The sequence below is a fragment of the Protopterus annectens genome, chromosome 6.part1 (genome assembly GCF_019279795.1).
Source record: "Protopterus annectens isolate FY-2018-M chromosome 6.part1, PAN1.0, whole genome shotgun sequence".
Lineage (NCBI taxonomy): Eukaryota > Metazoa > Chordata > Ceratodontiformes > Protopteridae > Protopterus > Protopterus annectens.
This window is the reverse complement of record NC_056738.1, coordinates 302143348-302163347: the sequence shown is the minus strand read 5'-3', so window position 1 is coordinate 302163347 and position 20000 is coordinate 302143348. Positions and strand designations below refer to the sequence as shown.

General features: G+C 39.3%; 1 protein-coding gene across 1 annotated transcript in view; it reads left to right on the top strand.

The window, feature by feature from the left end:
- The window catches only part of ABCA12 (ATP binding cassette subfamily A member 12), a 793480-nt gene that overhangs the window by 155948 nt on the left and 617532 nt on the right, over positions 1-20000 (top strand). Inside the window, exon 18 of the mRNA XM_044075367.1 lies at positions 15994-20000. This exon is cut by the window's right edge and continues 169 nt beyond it. Coding sequence (XP_043931302.1) covers positions 15994-20000 — 4007 coding nt within the window. The remainder of the gene's footprint in view (positions 1-15993) is intronic.

Sequence of the window (20000 nt, the reverse complement as noted above, 5' to 3'; positions counted from 1 at the left end):
TCTTGTAGAATACAGCCTGGGATGTTGTCAGGTCCTATGGATGCCATGTTCTTGGCTTTGGAGAGTGTGGTTTTTACCTATGCAGCCGTGATTACCAGGAACTTTGCATTCTTCCGGTATAGAGATGGGCCCTTTAGGGGGTGAGAGGGGGTAAAGTTAGCACTGAGCCTATCTGCCAGGATGTTGGCAATATCAGTTGGTTCTGTATATTTAGTGCCATTGTGCTGTAACTCAGAGCAGATCTGAGTGTTGCCATTGAGATTCTTGACATAGCTATAGAATGCTTTGTGGTTGCCTTTAGAATCAGTGACAATTTTGTTTTCATAACTAGCTTTGGAGGATTTTATGAGGGATCTCAGCTTCTTACTGAGGCTGACCAGGGAGTTCTTCCAGTCATGGGATTTTACTCTTGTTTGCAACAGTTTCTTTCTTCTGTTGTAGAGTTTGTTTATGGCAGGGGACCACCAGATTGGCTTCCTTTTTTTGGAGGATAGCATCTTGGTTCTGTTCAGGATAGCATGATCCATGCACTTGTGTAAGTGCTTATAAAGTGCATTTGTGTAGGATTCAGCAGTCGTACCTCTATTGTCCATCTGCATTGGTGTCATGAAGTTTGCCACTTCTGTCTTAAGAAGAATGAAGTTGGCTTTGGAGAAATTTTTTACGGTGGTTTCCGTAATGGGGGGTAGGGGCAGGATGTGGATGTCTAGGCTGATTAGCTTGTGGTCGGATCTGACCAATGAGGACTTGATCTCTGGTGGAACACCAGTCGCCCATGTTGGTAATGACCAGATCTAGGATATTGCTGCTGCCGGTGGGGGTGTGGATAAGTTGATCCAAGGCATTGGAATTTATGAATTCCAGAAAACATTGAGCAAAAGAGTTAGTACATGAGTAGTTTTCCCAGTTAATGGTGGGGTAGTTGAAATCTCCCATTATTAGGGTGTTGAGTTGTACCCTAATATTTTCCAGTAAATCAAGAAATGAGGAGTGGGAATCCTGAGGCATGGTGAGGGATCTGTAGCAAGTTACAATTTGGATTGCGGTCTTGCCCAGAGTTAGTTGCACTTGGATAATCTCAGATGCATTATGCTGAGCAACTAGCCTGGAGGTGTTGATATCCTTAATGAATATGGAAACACCTCCACCTTTAGTGCTTCAGTCCAGGTTAGGTGGCCGAAAGGTGTGGTATGAATTATAGCCTGGTAATGCAGGGGTGCTCTCTGGAGCCTTGAACCAGGTCTCTGTCACTGCACAGATGTCAATGTTCTCCATTTTAAGGAGTGCCTCGAGTGAATGCATTTTGAGGTTTAGACTTCTAGCATTGAGTAGCATTACCCTCATATTTTCTGTGCTTATACCTGTTACGGTGGTGAATTTGTCATTTGAACCTTGCCTAAAAAAGGCAGCATAGGGGTGGCAAGAGCCTTAGCCAGTATCCAGAATCCCAGGGGCGACAGGTGCAGGCGATCTCTGGCAAAGCAACATGGTCTGTTGATCATGTCGTCCCAGGCAGACATATACTGGATCCCCTTAGAATGACATCAGAAGCTTAGCCAATTGTTGAAGTCAATCATTTTGTCCTTGTACTGTGGTATCATTCTGGGTGATGGCAGGATGCTGCTCAGGGCTAGGGTCACACCTGCCTGGGCTATAAGATCGGACAGCTCCTTCATGTCTCTTTTCATGTAGTCCAGGAAGGTACATCTCAGGACATTCATACCAACATGAACAATGACAAAGTCATATTTGTACTTGTGGAGTGACCTGAGTGCATGTGTTATGTGGCAGATCCTGGCAACCGACAGGCAGCTGACAGTAACTTTCTCCTTGTTTAGCCTGGTGAGTGGGACATGTGTGCCTGACTATAGAGTAACCTATGACTAGAGTGTTGGGTACATTGTTATGCCTTATGGGCTGTGGTTGAGTGGCACACTGAGTTTGTGGGCTATGTATCATTTGGGTTGTGTTGGTGGGTGGAGGCTGCATGCGTTTCTGCTTTGGACGTCTCTGTTGCTTGAGCAGATTTTTATTGAGAGCCTCCGCGAATGTAGGTGTGTATATGTGTGTGTTTTGGTGTTGTAGGTTTTGAGGGACTATGTGATGAGTGTGGTGTGGTGCAAGTGTTTACCTTCTCCTCTTGACTGTCTAGTCCAGTCTTGGGTGAAGAGATCTTTGTTTCCTTTTTTGCTATATAAGTGCATGTCTCACAGGTTGTAGTGTTGGGTGGTAGGATGAGAGGGTTGTCTGTGTACATGAGGCAATTGCTACATTGCCCCAAGATGCTCAGATTCATCAGGTAGACAGGAGAAAACACTGAGAGCTGACCCTTAGACATGCCTGGATAGGTGCTTATTTATTAAGTACTAAAAACTGTTTTCCTCTAGACAAGTGAGGAAAGTTGAGTGCTGTAGTAATTTGTAGCTTATCATGTCGTACATCTATCTGTCAAAACATTCATCCTAATGCATAGCCTGTTGGCTAGCTAATTTCTATCTGTCCTCTGTACAGATGTGCGGATGACAGGTATCCATATTGGCTGCTTACAGGCAATCTCTGATTGGCTGACACTGACATGTCTGCCCAGCTGTTTGTGAATGCCACAACTAGGAAACCCCACCCTGTATGCACCACATGCCATGGATACCTCAGCCAGACTACCACAGTCAAGAGAACATGCTTGGGTACAGGTCTCTAACCCAGACACTGGCCATGTTATGTAATAAATGTTGCATACATGTCAATTGGAAAACCTCACTGGCCCTCTGCAACAGAAAACCAGATGATTGGATATTGAATTTAACTGCCACCCTGGGGATCACTCAAGTGGCATTGGTTGATAGATGGCCTGCTGACAAATGTGAGGTGGTATGATGCCAATGTACCCACATGCTCTACTCTTCTCATCTGTCCATGGACATTAGCCTGGTACACACCTAGGAACACCTGCACCTATGGACCTCAGTACTGACAAATGTGTCAGTGTGCCTTACTGAGAATAACAGTGTCTGTGTGTTTGTAAACTTGTAGTTGAAACTACTCTGAGGGCCTTCTCACCCACTACACCCCCCATTGCTATACTTAGAAATCGCTGCTGCTTTAATTGACATTAAATGTACCTTGTTACAGTCTTCAACCTGTGTGCTACCTGGAGCTTTCAGTATCAGCATAACACTAGTCTACAAATGGGTAGATAAGTGTGCATTACCCTCTGAGTCCTGCCAAGTGTGTGAATGTGTGTGCAATTGTGTGTGAGAGTGCATATTTGTAGGAGACAGCATTCTGAGGCCACATTCTCTAAATACAATAAACCTTGCCATACATTATAAGGGATAGTGATGTTGCTGACATAAGGAGAGCCATGACAAACCCTCACCCTACTATCCCTGTGGCATGTGCAATAAATGCATATCCCTGTAGCAGCACTGATTAGATAGACATGGGCTTGTATTGCAGTCTTGGTCAATGTGTGATTGTGGGTATGTTAGAGTATTATCATGGGTTTCAGTGAATACAATATCCAATGTGGGGTATGGGTGCTGGTTATACTGTCTTTACACCATGGTAGCCTCAGTACATGTCCCAAGGTCCACTGTATGAGGACCGTTGTCACCATCAACCATACAGGTAACTGATTACACTATCCAGCCCAATGATGCATGTGCTGTGTGCAAAAACTCTGTAACAGAACGGACTCACTGACAAGGTAGTTAGCACTGCTAAACCCAGATCTGTCAGATGTGTCTATGATTGTATGTGTTTGTCAATGTGTATATGACAGTATGTCATACTATGTATTGTTCATTAACACCCAGTACATCCCCATAACCATACTGTACAAGGCCTGGTGATGTTCTTCACCTAACAGGAAACTCAGGACACACCTCACATTAAAAGCTCTGTGGTGTGTGGAATTAAGGCCAAACACATTAGTAGCGATAAGCACCTAGGTAAGGGTTCTACTCTCAGTGTTGCCAAGTAAGTGTGTGTGTATGTGAAGGGATCTACTTCAGTTTGCAGAAAAAATATGTCCCAGGAGATCATTTGTCTGAGAACAAATTGGCAAAAGGTAACATTTCAAACCAATCATCTTGGGAAATACATTCAATCAAAAGTAGTAGTGGATGTGTAAATGCCCTCTTCCTCAATGTACAGCTGTCCAGCGATACTGGAGTTGGTATATACACATGGGTGTGGTTGTTGTGGGCACAACCACCCACATTGGGGTTATTGTTGTGCATATCCCCCTGCGTAGTGTGCTATTATACTACTGTACAATTTATGTTAACAGGTTAAGTAGTTGTTAATCACACTATGTGTGTTTCTATGCCACCCCACACCCTCCAAAGTGGGGGGCTGTGCCACCCACACCAGCACACCTATGTTTACCAACTCCAGGATTACACTACATTGGGGAAGAGGACATATACCCTGCAAGTACCATTGTAATGACATTAAACTGGTGGACTGATTATTTACTGATGTGTTGTTTTGGCAATTTGGTCTTGGTGGAATTACACAGGCCAAAATGAGTTCACTGCAAAATGAAGTACATCCATGTGAACAGTATTCTCTGTGTATTGTATCAACACCAAAGCCTGTGTGTGTGTGTGTGTGTGTGTGTGTATGTGTGTGTGTGTGTGTGTGTGTGTGTGTGTGTGTGTGTGTGTGTGTGTGTGTGTGTGTGTGTGTGTGTGTTATTCACAAACATTTGGTGTGTACCACCCAGTCCACTTACCATTGTCCACTGTAGAAGAGCTGCTTACATCAGCCACCATGCACTCACCTGTATACACCCCTCAGACCTATCAGCCATATGGCACATGCAATAACTGTTATACAGACCTGTTACCTGTGTTCAGCTGTACCTGGGATATGACACAGTCAATGTGTCACCACAGTGCCACACCCCTTGTAGAAAAGGACAGCAGACCAACATCCTGCTGACACATAGACAGCTAGAACACAAACAGAATACATTATGGAGATCACAATAAGTGTTAATAACAGCTATAATGTATCATGGCTGGACAGCTATGCACCCTGATGTGTAAGCATTAATCATTCTAGCTAAAAACATGTTAAACAGCATTACATTGCTAAACCTTAGTACATTCACCCTGTGCATCAGAACCATATTAGCATGTCCCTGCATTGATGGTATGGATGACAGGGATGTGGCACAGGTATCATCATATGCACAGGGTGTGTTGTGGGTTTGCCAGAGACCTGGGCTGAGCCATTTGGTTGACATCATGTGTGTGGGTTAGGGGGTTCTTTATTAAATGCGCTGTGCAGACGTGGTGTGTGTAGGTATGGAGGCGCCCTAGCTGTGTTGGTGATGTGTGTGTGTGTATGTATGCACACATTTCTGCCATGTGGCTGCCCTATACAGGAGTTTGTTGGACAGCTGCAGACCATACATGGCAGGGTGTACAGTTCACCATGTCCGGCCATGGACACAGGAACTGTACCTGCCAGGGGTTTCATGGGCACTACCAGGCAGAAGCCTAGATATGGTACTCTCCTCTGATTATGACACTTGTCCGCTGGATCCACATTCCTCCCGGGACTGGCCAGGACCACATGCATGTGGCCTTCTGTGTTCTGGTGTGGACAGTACTCCCCACCACTGCTGGTGCTGGTACTATCACTACAGGAGCGGCTGTGAGTTGTTGCATGTCCATGTAGACCTCCACCTGTTGGTGTTGCTGACCTATGTCCATGTGGTGAATGCCCTACTCTCACCACATGCTCTACCACAGACACCACAAGGTCGAGGATGGAATGCAGTCTGTCTGCATAGTTCTCAACTCTGGGCCTATCCACATGATGGCCAGAGGATTGGCTGTTATGTTTTGTCTTTTCCCCACACAGGTCTTGTCACTGACATATCAGTGTCATTCTCTCTGTTGATTGCTATCAGTACATGGCACCATCCATTTGTGTTTCTGACTTCATATTCCTGAGTAAGGGTATGTTGCAACCACTCCTGTAACACCAGCAACTTTCACAGTGTACACCAGCGATATTTCAAATATGGCCCTGTGTTTCAGCCTCTGTCTTCCACCTATATACCAGGCTTTGTCCAGATGTCATGCAGTAAGAGGTTGATAGGTATGGTCTATCATTATTTAGTGCTGACATTCCCTCTATCATTCCAGTGATGTTGTGGACCCGGGTCTATATATATGAGTGCTACAGATGGACAAAACATGTGTGACCCTGTACATCAGTATATAGAGAACACTCTTATATGCCCTTATAGGTTCATAGATTAGTACTAGGCTAACTGCCCTTGCGAGCCATTTTAAGCCTAGCCAATTATCCCTTGTGAGACTCAAACCCTGTACCTTGTGTTTATAAGGCAAACACCTTAACCATTAGGCCACCCTCCCAACCTTTGTAAGATATTTTATGGGGGAGGGGTATTAAATGTTTTTAACCTAAGCTGTTACAACATGTGAGGAATATCAGTAATAAGAAACACTAAGGTATATAGCTGTACATTTTCGTATGTTTCACCATGAGAACAGTGGTGGGCTACAGCTTACTGTCTTGCACATAGTTTTGTTTGTCAGTGTGTTAGTGACATTTTAAGTTAAGCATTATGTAACAAATACATTTACATTGTGACACCTGATACTTTTCCCCCTAGGAGGTTGAGTACAGAGTGTAATTGGAGGCTGTTTTACTACACCTGTAATTAAGTATTGATTGATTCTTATCTTTAAGGCAAGTGTGTTTTTTACTGTGGTACTACTTGAAGGCTTTAGACTAGACAGCAAAGTATGTTATGTATTGCAGATTACTGTATCATATGTTTTCTTTGAGAGTTGCATTAATCAGTTATTATGTATTTCAAACACCTGAATGCCATAATAAATGGCATAAACAACTGAAATAGTACACCAATAAACATGTATATGTATGTATGCAAACTGTGTATGGTGTCATGTCCTTTGCATTGTGTGTGGGTATATGTTTCATGCAATAATTCTCATTTGTAGGAAAGAATCAGACACAGGCAATTTGAAAAGGTGGCAACTGTAGGAATATTGGCTGTTTGATGTTCTGTGCACCCTCTATATATACTTTCTTTATATATATCTATAAGTATTTATATATGCATGTATGTATGTGTATATATATATATATATATATATATATATATATATATATATATATATATATATATATGTGTGTGTGTGTGTGTGTGTGTGTGTATGTATCATTAGAATGTTTAGTGCTTCCACATTGTACATTCCCTGTGGTAGACTGACTGTTCTGCATGATATGTTAGAGAAATCATCCTAACATATTGCAACTGAGATGGCTTAGTGGTAACTTGCTGTGGCTATGTTATGCAGGATTATTTTGTTGCAAGGCAAAACAGTTCAGCTGTGGAAGAAGGGATAATGGCAATAATTACAAGAGGTCCCTATTTTGGGCCCCTTCACCCCCACGTACAGTGCCTTTGGTTTGATGTTTAGCAGTGAGAGGTTCAGAGTGTGGATCCGATGAACGAATCTACATATATATATATATATATATATATATATATATATATATATGCGTCTACTTCATATGATTGACAGTCCATTTCATTGACACCCATTTGGTCGACAGCTCATTTGGTCGACAACTTAACAGGGATTTGCCCCCCTCCCCAATGTTGTGTGACCCTGGAGTTGTTATATATAGTTAGTGGGGGTGTTGGGGGCACAGCCCCCCACATTGGGGAGTGTGGGGGCGAAGCCCCCACCTATTTTCATTTAAAATATGTAGTTTTTCTTGTATTTTCATGCTTTTAAATGAAAATAGGTGGGGGGTTGTGCCCCCCACACCCCCCCTAATTATATATAACAACTCCAGGGTCGCACAACATTGGGGAGGGGGGCAAATCCCTGTTAAATGCCTTGAATACTGGTTGTCGACCAAATGAGCTGTCAACCAACTGAATTTTGATCAAATGGTCTGTCGATCATATGAAGTAGACCCATATATATATATATATATATATATATATATATATATATATATATATATGTATGTATATATATATATATATACATACATACATAAATACATTTTCCCTGCTGTTGAATGACTGCGCTGCATGATATGTTGGAGAAAACATACATATCTACAGCTCAGATGACTTTTTTTTTTTGGGGAACCGATTGCCCTTTTTTTTAAGGTGAGAGTAGGATGTTGGGGAAGGACAGTAGGTATATTTGGGGAGGCAGAGTGGGTAGGAAGACAGACAAGACAAACAAGACAGAATACATGGGCGGTATATGACACATGTGGGGGTAAACACCTTGGATGGGGAGGGGTGTTTGGAAATCAGAAACCCATGAGCCCCCAATGGAAACAGTGGGACTGAGTTCCCCACCCATGGGCAGTCACCACTGCACCTTCACAGGCCCGAAGATGGCTGTGCTGGGGGCTGAGCTGGAGGGGCAGGCTGACCCTCGAATTGCACCATGCATCCCTCAAGTTGGTATAGCAGATCTCTAAACTCCTTTCGGAGCTCGCTATGCACCAAACTCTAGACCTGGCTTCGGGTGACAGGATCCTGTCCGTGCCCACTCCTGGGGAGGGATGAGCCTTCCCAAACATGCTATGGTGTTACAATTTTAGAACATATGTGGGTTAGTAATAGTCAACACAATCCAGGATTAGTTATAACAGCATGCACAGATATTCCCATTAACCCAAAGCAGAAGATTTGGAACAGTTGCATAGCAAACAGAACATATGAATACATGGAACCACAGTGGCCATTACAACGGCATGCAGGTTACATTGATAGCAACAGGCCACCAATGATAGTATTTCAACATGGAACATTAATAGAAACACATTTCAATATTTGTTGAACAATAGGACATATGTCCCAACAGTAGGTTTGGTGTAAAACATACCCATTGATTTGTGTGTTTAGATTATTGTTGCAGATATGGTGGGGGTGTCAATTAACAACTTGTATATCCTTGCAGTACTCAAAACTTTAATGATCATTGCTCTAATCATTACTCTACAGGTATTATTACAATACCCTATGGCCTTGATTTGGGCAGTGGTATGTTTGTACACAGTGTATACTTCAACTGTCTTTATAGCTAAATTCTACTTCTCTTACCTGGTAGACCTGTGGAGGGAATTTTTGTAACACTACCTGACTGTTTCTACACATATTCCCAGATTCCTAGTTATAATTCTCCACATACCTCTCACCTACTTAATGCAAACAATCTGTACAAAGTTTGACAAACTGGGGGTACAAATAGCGGCATATTTTAAATATTGCTCTTATAAACGTTTAGAAAGTTGCTAGAGTAACAGGAGTTGTTTTAATATACATTTTCTGAAGGATCTGAAGTCTGAAACTCAAATGTATGTCATTATTTAGTGACTACAATTCTGAGATCAACCCAGTGATTTGCCAGGAAAATAGAGGAACAGGCCAAAAATGTGAGGCAAATATCTTGACATTCTGCAGAAATATGTACAGTTGAGAGGCATGACTATGCATGCAGCTTACTACCACTCCTGGGATTCAAAGCAATGCTGTGTGTACTAAAAATACAACAATTTGTGTTTCATCAGCATGATCTATTTAGATATTTAGATGTCTTTTCCTTCAGTGTTTTCTGTCTTAAGTCTCTCTTGTTTGTACAATCTGGCCTTATAATTACAGCATTGTTATACAGACATTCCTAGACATATTTTTTATGTAGCACAGCGTGAGAAGCAGTTGACACAACAGTACTATTCACATACCATATCATGGTGAATGCAACATGTGAGGCCATACAATACCAGAGTAAACACAACCAGTCCAGGATTTAGAACTTTATTGCTAGACAGTATACTTTTATTTAAATATGACCTATATGGGACTATTACTGTCACATTGTCTGGTTTATTCAGTACAAACCATACACATTTTTATAGTGCCAGGTGATATTTTACTCCGTTATATTTATTTGGTATGACTACTACAAGCAGGATTGTTACACACCAGCCTCGCAACGCAGCCTTTGCAACCTGCTAGCATAGGCTTCTGGGTTCACAGCCCACTCAGCTGCACCTATAATGAAAATAGAGAAACATTTATGCATACCTATCCATCACATACACAGGCTGGACTTTGGTAAACAATTATTGCTATGAATACTTACAGACTGCTGGGACATCTCCCCTGTCTCTTGCTTCTTGGATGCACTGTTCCAAGACCTCCCTCTTCCTCCGTTTCAAATCAGCATAGTGGTGCCAGATCTGCTCACCAGTCCGAGGGATACCAGTGGCACTGGTGAGATCATGGGTGAGACTTTCCCAGGCTTCTGCTTTATATTGGGAGCCCTGGTACTGGTCCTAAAGCACTCTCATGTTGTGTTTTTTTACCAGGAGTCCTACCATGACCTTGGACTCCTGTATGCCCCAGCACTGCACCCGGAAGTGCATGCCCTTCTCCAACTCCTGCCCTACTGCCTACAGTAGAGAGATACAACCAGTTATGAGCTGTATTCCCACCTGCAGGGTTTAAATATGGTCGATTTCCCACCCTTTGGCATGATTGGACAGTTTTGAAAAGGCTGAGCTAAGCTAAGCTATGGGAAAACCTGCTTAGCTAAAGTTGGCTGTGCTTAAAGGGGCAGGTTCAGCATTGCTTACCAATGGGCAAATACACTTAGCTGGGCTAGCCATTGCTTAGTATTCATATGTACACAATGCTTACACCCGGTCAATATAGTTGTGCAATGCTTAGCATTGCTTATATTTTATTATATTGGTCTATCATCTGTATGGGATTGATTCATCATTCATTACATAATATTATATTTATTTACCTTCCCTGACATCCCCTAATGTGCTGTGATTAATCTATTCTTGTGTGACTATACTGTATGGTGTACTTGTGTTTATATGGGGGTTTCACTACTTTATTGCACTGACACCTCACATCTGAGCCTAATACACTACTCTGACTGAGAAATATCAGTTACTTCTTACATAAATATGCAAAAAGTAAAATGTTTAATGTTTACACATACAAAATGGAAATGGCTTTGGTGAGACTGGAACTGTGAATGACTACATGCAAGACATACACTCTAACCATTACACTATTGCACTTATGCTTATGCTGGATGTCTATTGCTTTTTAAGTTATCGTGCTGTTTCAGCTGGGCTAAGCATAGCTAAGCAATGGGCACACCCACGCAGCTATGCTTAAACTTTATCGCATGTATAAAAAAAAAATATTTGTTGTGTTTTTTATTTGTACCCGTCAGAATATCCATGCTAATGCTGAACCTGTTATTCTATCAACTTTCTGCTTTGTGGGACGATTGTCCCTTATGCCTTTGTCCACATTCCTTAGTCTGATGGGTTGGGAGGTGTGCACTATGTGCTTATGCTAAATCTGTTATTCTATCAACTTTTGGCTTGGTAGGGACAATTGTTCCTTGTGGCTTTGACCAGATTTCTTACCCTGACAGGTGGGGGTATTACAAGCATTCTCGTTTTGCAGTATGGCAGCACCTTCATGCATATCCATGGCGTGCAGCCATGCTGATTAGGAGCGGACCCTGTCGTGCAAGAATAACTTATTCCTGCATGGCTGCTTGCTGAATCCAGGGGCATATTTACTGATATCCTGATTTTATCAAGATTTTTATCCCTTGATATTATATTTTTATTGTTATTTCCAATTTCTTCATATTTCCTTATCTAAAGTATATACCATTGTATCAGTTTCATTGTACTGTCTTCACAATTTGACATTACTGATCCATATTTATTTGTTTATTATGTATGTATTTAATACATTTTAGTTTTGATGTAATCTTTATAAGTGGGGTGTGGCTCTGTTCTGTTTCTGATTGGCTGCTGTGAATCCATATGATTCATTTTTATGAATGACTCTGTTTACTGATTGGTTATGATGTTTAAGGAATAGTACTTAAAGATAATTGTTTTTGTTAATTGTGATTAGTCTGAAGCATCCAGTATGGGAAAGCACTTATATATTAAAGTTCTTTATTTTTTATCACAGTTGGAGTTAATTTTGTTTGTTGGAACCCCAGAAGTTTTTGATGCTGTTTTCTAAACTTTGAACTAATTTTTCTTAACACCATTTGTTTCTCAGCAGTTTTTCTTTACTTTTTATTGTATTTATTTGTTTATTCATTCATTAATGTATCCCCATTTTACCGGAGGCCTAGTTAGAAAACCTCCGAAGACAAAATAATTATAGCAAAGCAAAATAATAAATTGTATTACAGAAAATACATTTGTAAAAATAAACAGCAATCATTAGTATATGCATTACAAAAAGCTAGTTACATTTTGTATTGCAATAAGGAACATTCAGTAAAATGTAAAATACAAAAAGGTAAAAATTGGGAGTACTCATTGATAAATAGAATATAATACCAGCCATTAATGCAAAAATGGTATTAGTAGAAACAAGGGAAAGGAAGGCGGTAAGTATCTGGGGTGAGAAATACAGTAAAGTTTTATATATGTACTGAAATATATATACATATACATGAGAGTGTGTGTTCTTTGCATAACATTTCCTGCTTTGTTTTATAGGCTCCTTCTGTTCTCTGTCCTGTAAGTTTTGTTCTGATGATCGCCTCTAGTGGTTCTGCTTCTACCTGTCATAAAAGTATCTCTCAATCTTGCAAATATCTACCTACCTTAGAAACATGATTCTTCTTTCTGCACTTAAAGCTTACAAAAGCCTTAGTGCTTGCACATATAAGGATACTATCCACCACGATATTTCAAGGCGCAAAATAGCAGTCAAGTGAAACTCAGATACTCTTTATTTCATGACGATAATTCATACCTCAGCTGTTTGCTTTATAGGTTATCTGCAACAATGCACAGAAATACCTGTGATGTATGTTATAAGGCTTACTGCATCTATATTTGTGACTGCTTCTCTTACTTAACTTTGCTTGCCTTCATTACATTTGTATCTCTTTACTTTTTGTATTGACTTATTTTTATTTACATACACTGATCTCCTATGCTTGGAATTCGAATACGTCAATTGATATGGCAAAATAACTAGGTTTGTTTAAAAATAAGGGATGGCATTTCGGTAAGTGCTACAGCTTACAGTGGAGATGAGGGGTTTCAACCTTGCCATATAAAATGGGGATGTGTACCAGCAGATCCTGCATGGCTTTTCCACAGTAGTCTCACGATAATCACTTATGGGGACAAGGGCTGTGCTATGACATAACAAAAAATAAATAAATGAATCTCCAAAGGATGATGGTTTACCTCAGCTTGACTCTCACTGCAGCTCTTAATATACTTATGGCCTGCCAGTGAGTATAAGTCAGTACAGTAAGTAGGATGCCTGGTTACTTTGACAGAGATGGCCAGGCAATAAATAAATAAATAAATAAATAAATAAATACATACATACATACATACATAAATGCATAGACCAGGACAGACTCAGATTCCCTGAATCCTCATTTTTAAAGGAGTATTGTGACAACAATTTTCATATCTTGTTTATAAAATGCCAGTACCAACACTAATTTAAAGTTATAGTGCTTTCTGATACAAAACTGTCTTAGGATTCAAGCAGAGAATATAACATATCTAACTAGCTATTGTGCAAAGTTGCTTAACTCATTGACTTCACTTCTTAGTTCACAGCTAGCCAGTGCCCGTCTTGCAGTACTTATCAGTTAGGAATGTTCAGTGATTCCTTATGACGTAAAATGCCTTCTTGAACTATGTGAGTCTCCATAGTTGCAGGATTGATCTTTCTGTGGAAGTGTCAGAGTAGCAAGTGGCAGTGGCACTATTCTTAGTTCATACAGCACCCAGTGGGATGTAGTAGTAGGTGTCTGCAGATCCCTCACCCCATCTAATTATCAGTGACAACATTCGGAATACAACAATTACTACAACTTTTGAAAGGTGAGCTTTTTGTAAAGATAACTGAACAAGAAAATCCTAAACCCAGCCTAATATACTGGTAACATTTAGCATGATAATGACCAGTAGAAAAGTACCTGGTAGAACATCTTAGGTAACTTGTTGACTCCGACCCCCACCAAAAAAGAGAAATAAAGAGCAAGTGAACAAATATAGGTAAACACTATTGATGTTATAGTTTTCCCCTCCATGCATGCTATCACTACATGAAAAAAATTTGCTCTTCTTGCCAAAGAGTGGTTCTAAAAATCTTCTGCACAATATACTAATAATAACTTCAAGCCACTGACTTGTTGTATATGAAAAAAGATCACCTTTACCCTGTAAAATGTAGAGGTCAGTAGGACAACATACATCCAGAAAATATATTAAGTGCTCATAGAAAAGTCTGACTGGCAATATCCTACTTGAAATAATACACATTATCTTTTTCCCTCTTTTTGCCCCCACTGTCTGTCATTCATCACTCCCCCCTGACCAGTTTGACCATTTGTTCTCCATCACTAGTGCAAGATTCAGCAAGGAAGGGGTCATCATTTAGACAGCCATTGGATGTGATTTAAGTGATCTGCTGCTGAGTTCTTCTCCACATGCATGTTCAGTGAAGCAATGGGTAGGGGATATCCAATGGATTGCTTACAGAGTCTATTTTCTCAGTTCTCCAAAGCGCATCCCCATCAAACATCCCTCCATTTCTCCCCAGAGTACTTTGCCATGATTTTTACAGTCTTCATCATGGAAATTGCATCTCCTGGTTTGCCCCCAGTGCACTTAACCCTGCCAAACCCCCTCAAGGAGAGTCCAGTGAGCCATTCCATTTCATTTTCCCCCTCTCTGCCTTACTCCTTCAGTCCTTGAAATGCTACTTGAACCCCAATCACCCACAACACATTCAGAGCCCCATCCCCCAGCACTATGGATCCAGGCTAATAAAAGTTATGTTAAAAAATCACATTTTTCCTAGGGACAGTAGCAATCAATGGAAAAACACACTGCAAAAATATTTTAAATGCCATATTCTGAAGCCCATCTAGCAACCTCCCAAGTAAAAAAAACATTAAAATTAAGTCAAGCTACAAATGGTTGGGTTGTTTTCTTTATTGTTTTATTTTATTTATCACATAAAATCAAAGCACATTTCTCATCTAACAGACTCAGATGTCCCACCAGCAAAATCTGAAATAAAACTCAGAATGTAGAAAATCAGGTCATAGATGTCTTACATAGTTGTCTTACATTTGTCAGTATCTGAATTAGAGTTAACTTTGTTTCTGTACTGTCTCTGTAGTGTACTTACTGGACTAGTAAATAAATGAGTTAGGTAAATAACATAGTTAGTTTTGTTGACTGGAAAAAATACATGCAGTCAATATTTTAACAGAGTAGTTCTATATTTTATATATGGCCAAACTGCTTGGTATCAATATTTTTTCCCAATTTTTTATTAAAATGTTCCTTGTTCACAAAAGTAGAAAAAGATAATATACTCTCTTTTGGGTGAGAAAAAAATGACACTTGTATTGGTCAGTAAAAATATGTACAACGTACTAAAAGAACAGGGTGCAAAGGACTTGAGTGTCAAGAACAAGCAATATACTGCATGATGCTGACAACAGTAATAATCACAAAGATTGATATTACAGTTGAGGAATTAATGTATTCATGTATTGCCGAAAGTAAGCTTCAGTTGTCAATATTATAGTAATTAGTGTGCCACACAGTTTTAATAATCTATCTAAAGTGCATTTTTTTAATTTCATTTGTTTTACATGTGTGCTTTCATACAATTTTCCATATTACACTTATACGTAAATGGATGCTTTCATTACAAAGGCCTTATTTCTTAAGCTGGTGGTGGGGAGATCATAATACTCATCTTTGTAAGTCTTTTTGTTTTATTTTGTTATACATTAATTTATGTAAAATTTTCAGTAAATGTACCTAATAGATACAAATGATCCTAGTAAATAGACTGCTAAAATTTCCTTACAATATTTTCTTATTTTTCAGCATTATACTAGATTCCTGGAGATTGCTTGTGAAGAATTATGCTGGCAATATCTCTGAGATCATAAGACATTACCTGTCTCAACAAAAAACTGACACATTTTCAGAAGCTAGCAAGCAAGCAGCATTCTGGGAAACTCTGATCCAAGCTGTCTTGAAAAATATTGAGCTGCTCACAAACACAACTATGTCAAAATTGGCGCAAACAAATCAAGACCACACAACTGAAATTTTACACACAGTTCTTGAACATTTTAATCTGACATATCTGGAGAGCATTTTGAATGGCAATGAAAACATCAGCAGAAGTCGATCAGAAACTGTAAAAGCAGTTGTTGAAAACAAACAGCTGTGGAATGCTTTACTATCAGATCCATTCTCTTCAGATAACATCTCATACAGTCAGTCTCTTCTGGAACTTCAGGCCCTGGTGAATGATTGGATTGCAGTGGATACAAATATCAGACAGTTAAGTCTAAGGATCTCCAGAGTGCTAATAAAACTTTCTTCTATTTTCAACCAAACAGATCTTCAGCAGCTGTGTCTAATTTTTAAACATATTCTGAATGCCGAGTCTAATGCATCCAATGCAATAACTAATACCATGCAGATCTTCTGTGAGATCAGTCACATAAATATATCTGATACATTGACTTTTGCCCAACTAATCCTTAAACAACTACAGAATTACCTAACTTCAGATAATCAGTTTGCTGAATCCCTTTCGCTATTACATACTTACCTAAACTTCAGTGACAGCCTCTCCCTTTCATTGGCTGATGATTTACGTAGTCAAGTTCATGATGTATTACAAGCTCTCCATTCAACTTATCTGGAAATGATCACTAGTGATAAAAATAACACAAAGATGTATCTAAAGAGTCTTCTGACCGTGTTTCGACCTGATTATGAAAATTTATTGCTGACCAATGTACTTAATAAGACATTAAAAGTGATAGAAGCCATAGATGTATGTAATGCTTATTTACCAAACTGTACAGAGACGGTTGTAGAATTCTTTCGACTGCTGACTGTGGTTACTGACTCATTCAGTAATTTAACTCATGACAATCATACTTCAGCGGAGAACCTGCATGTCCAAGTTGATAACTTCTTATTTAGTTCTGAATTCCAAAACAACATTCACGTCTCACTAATAAAATCTGTATTTACTCTAATTCTCTCACTTGAGACTTGCGTAAATATAACTTTATCTGCATCTGAGATTAATTCTGTTGTGGATACTGCTGTGGATCTAATGATCAATCTCACATACACAAAGGATGTAAATCTTACTTTTTTCTATACTCTGCTGCAGTCAACAGAATTGGGAGGGTATGACTTTATCAATTTTGTGCATAAAACTGGAGACTACAATGTAAGTGCATTGCTTGGTCACATTAAAAATCTGTCTGTGCTTAAATGTAGTAGACAGAATCTAATGGACTCTGAGATGTGCACATTGGAACATTTGCTTTACACAGTGGAGCTTTTGCAAGACCTAAGAGTTCCTCAGGTAATTCAGGATAGAATGCACATTGTAGAAAGTATTACTAAGTACTTTTTAACACATTTAAGCAACAGCAGTAACGTACTGCTGCAACTTGAAACCTTCTACAATTTTACAAGCAGGATGTTTCAGAATGATACCATACTAAATGAAATGCAGCAGCTGCCGAATATGATCATTTATACTTTAAGTGAAATAAAATTAATATTAAAACATGCAAATGAATCCTCAGCCATCATCAAGTCAGCTATAGAGACTGTGCAAGATATAATGCATTTTTTTACCATGGCCAACAATCACACTAAAAGTTATACCAAACCTGAGGACACCAATGTGCTTTTGCAGACTATAGGACACCATCTCCAAGTGGTTGAGTGGTATGTTCTGTTCATAAAAAACATCACACAACAATCAGACCTTTCAGATGCCACATATCCTGTCATGCAGCTTACAGAACTTATTCTAATGAATGTGTTTTCTCAAATGGAATCCTCCCCAACAATTATTTCTATTCTCAACTCATTTTCAGAATTGCTAAAATCAGTCAACAGTTCCCTTACAGGACCCGCTCTACATGATTTTGTTGATACCATTTTTAAAACTGTTATTCCACGGCTTCAACATTGGCCAAACCAAACTGCATCCATTGTAAACCTTTTGGAAAAGGTATTTTCTATGGGCAGACCAAACTCACATCCATGGGATTTATTGTTTGATGAAGAATCACAGAATCTGTTTGACTTTGCTGCCATAATTTTAAAAAGAAACAGTACTTCCCATGTCTCAAGTGTTTTGCAGATATTGAAAGGAGCTCTAGATCTGCTTGTAAACCTTAGAAGCAATGATACTGGGGGAGAAATGAATGATCTTGCAACGCTTGCTCATTTTGAAAATTCAGAGATAGAAAGGCTACTCCAAATAATTCAGGAAGGGCTCAAGATACTGAAAAATGACAACATAGATGTGTCACTAAGCAAGCAACTGTCTAGCCTCTACAGTTTCACCTGTCTGCTCTTTCGGAATCATTACAGTTCCAACTATTCCATAAATTATTTCACAGGAATAGCAGAATGGTTGGACCTCATATATAATACAACAGTTCAAATCATAAACACAGCTGATGTGAAACAAAATTATCAGAACTGTTCTACGTTCACCATGATTAAAATGCTGTTTGCTGAAATGATGCAGACTGCTGAAGAAAATGTGACCATGAAGGAGACATTAATGGAAAGCAGGGTGACAACAGGCTGTGATTTTAATTTATTCATGGCTCTTAATGGGTCTGTTCACAATACAGTCTTAGAAATATTCAAAGAAATAAACAGTTACAGTAATAGAAACATATCATTTCTGAATGAAATGACTTTATGTGCCATTCAACAAATGAAGGCTTCGTCTGACATTCTTCTCAAATTTAGCAGCGTGTTTCAATTACGTAATACTTCCATTCTGCAAATCAGTAATGTTTTGGAGTGGTTTTCAAAAGGGATGTTAAAACCAAATGAATCATGCATGCTGATAGATGTACATGCATCACAAATGTTGGGCACTATTTTGAAAACTTATTCAAGCCCAATAAATTTACTGGTAACATATATTTTGAATCAAACTGCAGTTTCTGAATCTGATGAGAGAATCAGCCAGGTAACTTTGTCTGAAATACTGAATATTATTCAGCAATTTAATAGTCTGCAAAACCAACAATTATGGAATATTTCAGCAATTGGTTTATTCCAGTTCCTTCACAATGTGACTAACCATTCTGAATGGAACCAGTTCCAAGCTGTGTGGTACTTTCTAAATGATGTAATGCATCTTAAATGGAATGATTCCACTATTCAAGAATATACAAAACTTCTGGAAATGATACAAAGTTTACTCGGATTAATAGAAAATCAGTGGGGATTACAAGGCTTGCAGGTGTGCCATTTTCTGGAAAATGTTATGAAACAGCTAAACATCTCTGATCTATTAACTGATTTACAGAGTTTATACAAGCCTTCTCCTTCACCTCTCTCTCAATATGACCAACAGCTCCTGGCCACGGTACAAAGAATCTTTGAGCATCTCTATTCCCTTGCTCAAAGCAACTCTACAGTCAGTTCTTCTTGTGAGGTGGACAAAGTCTTTAGAAATATTTCCGTAGCCCTCATGAATCTGTTCTCTGTGAATGTATCTCATTCCAGTGCTGGAGATGTACTGAAGGCAGCTGGGAATGCAATGACGTGCTTCACCCCACATCTATCCGAACAAGAAATTATCTATTTCAATTCCATGACAAACATCCTTGTAAAACTTGGTACTGATTTGATGAATTCCAATGAAAGTACTACGCATAATGTGACTGAAGGCATTTTATGGTCACTTCATTCTACAAAACAGATTCTATATGATAACACATTTACAGAGGTGCCTTGGATAAACAATTCCCTTCGAGACAGTATAGATCTTTTACAAATTGGTATGGAAATATATAGTGCATCTAAAATAAAGAATT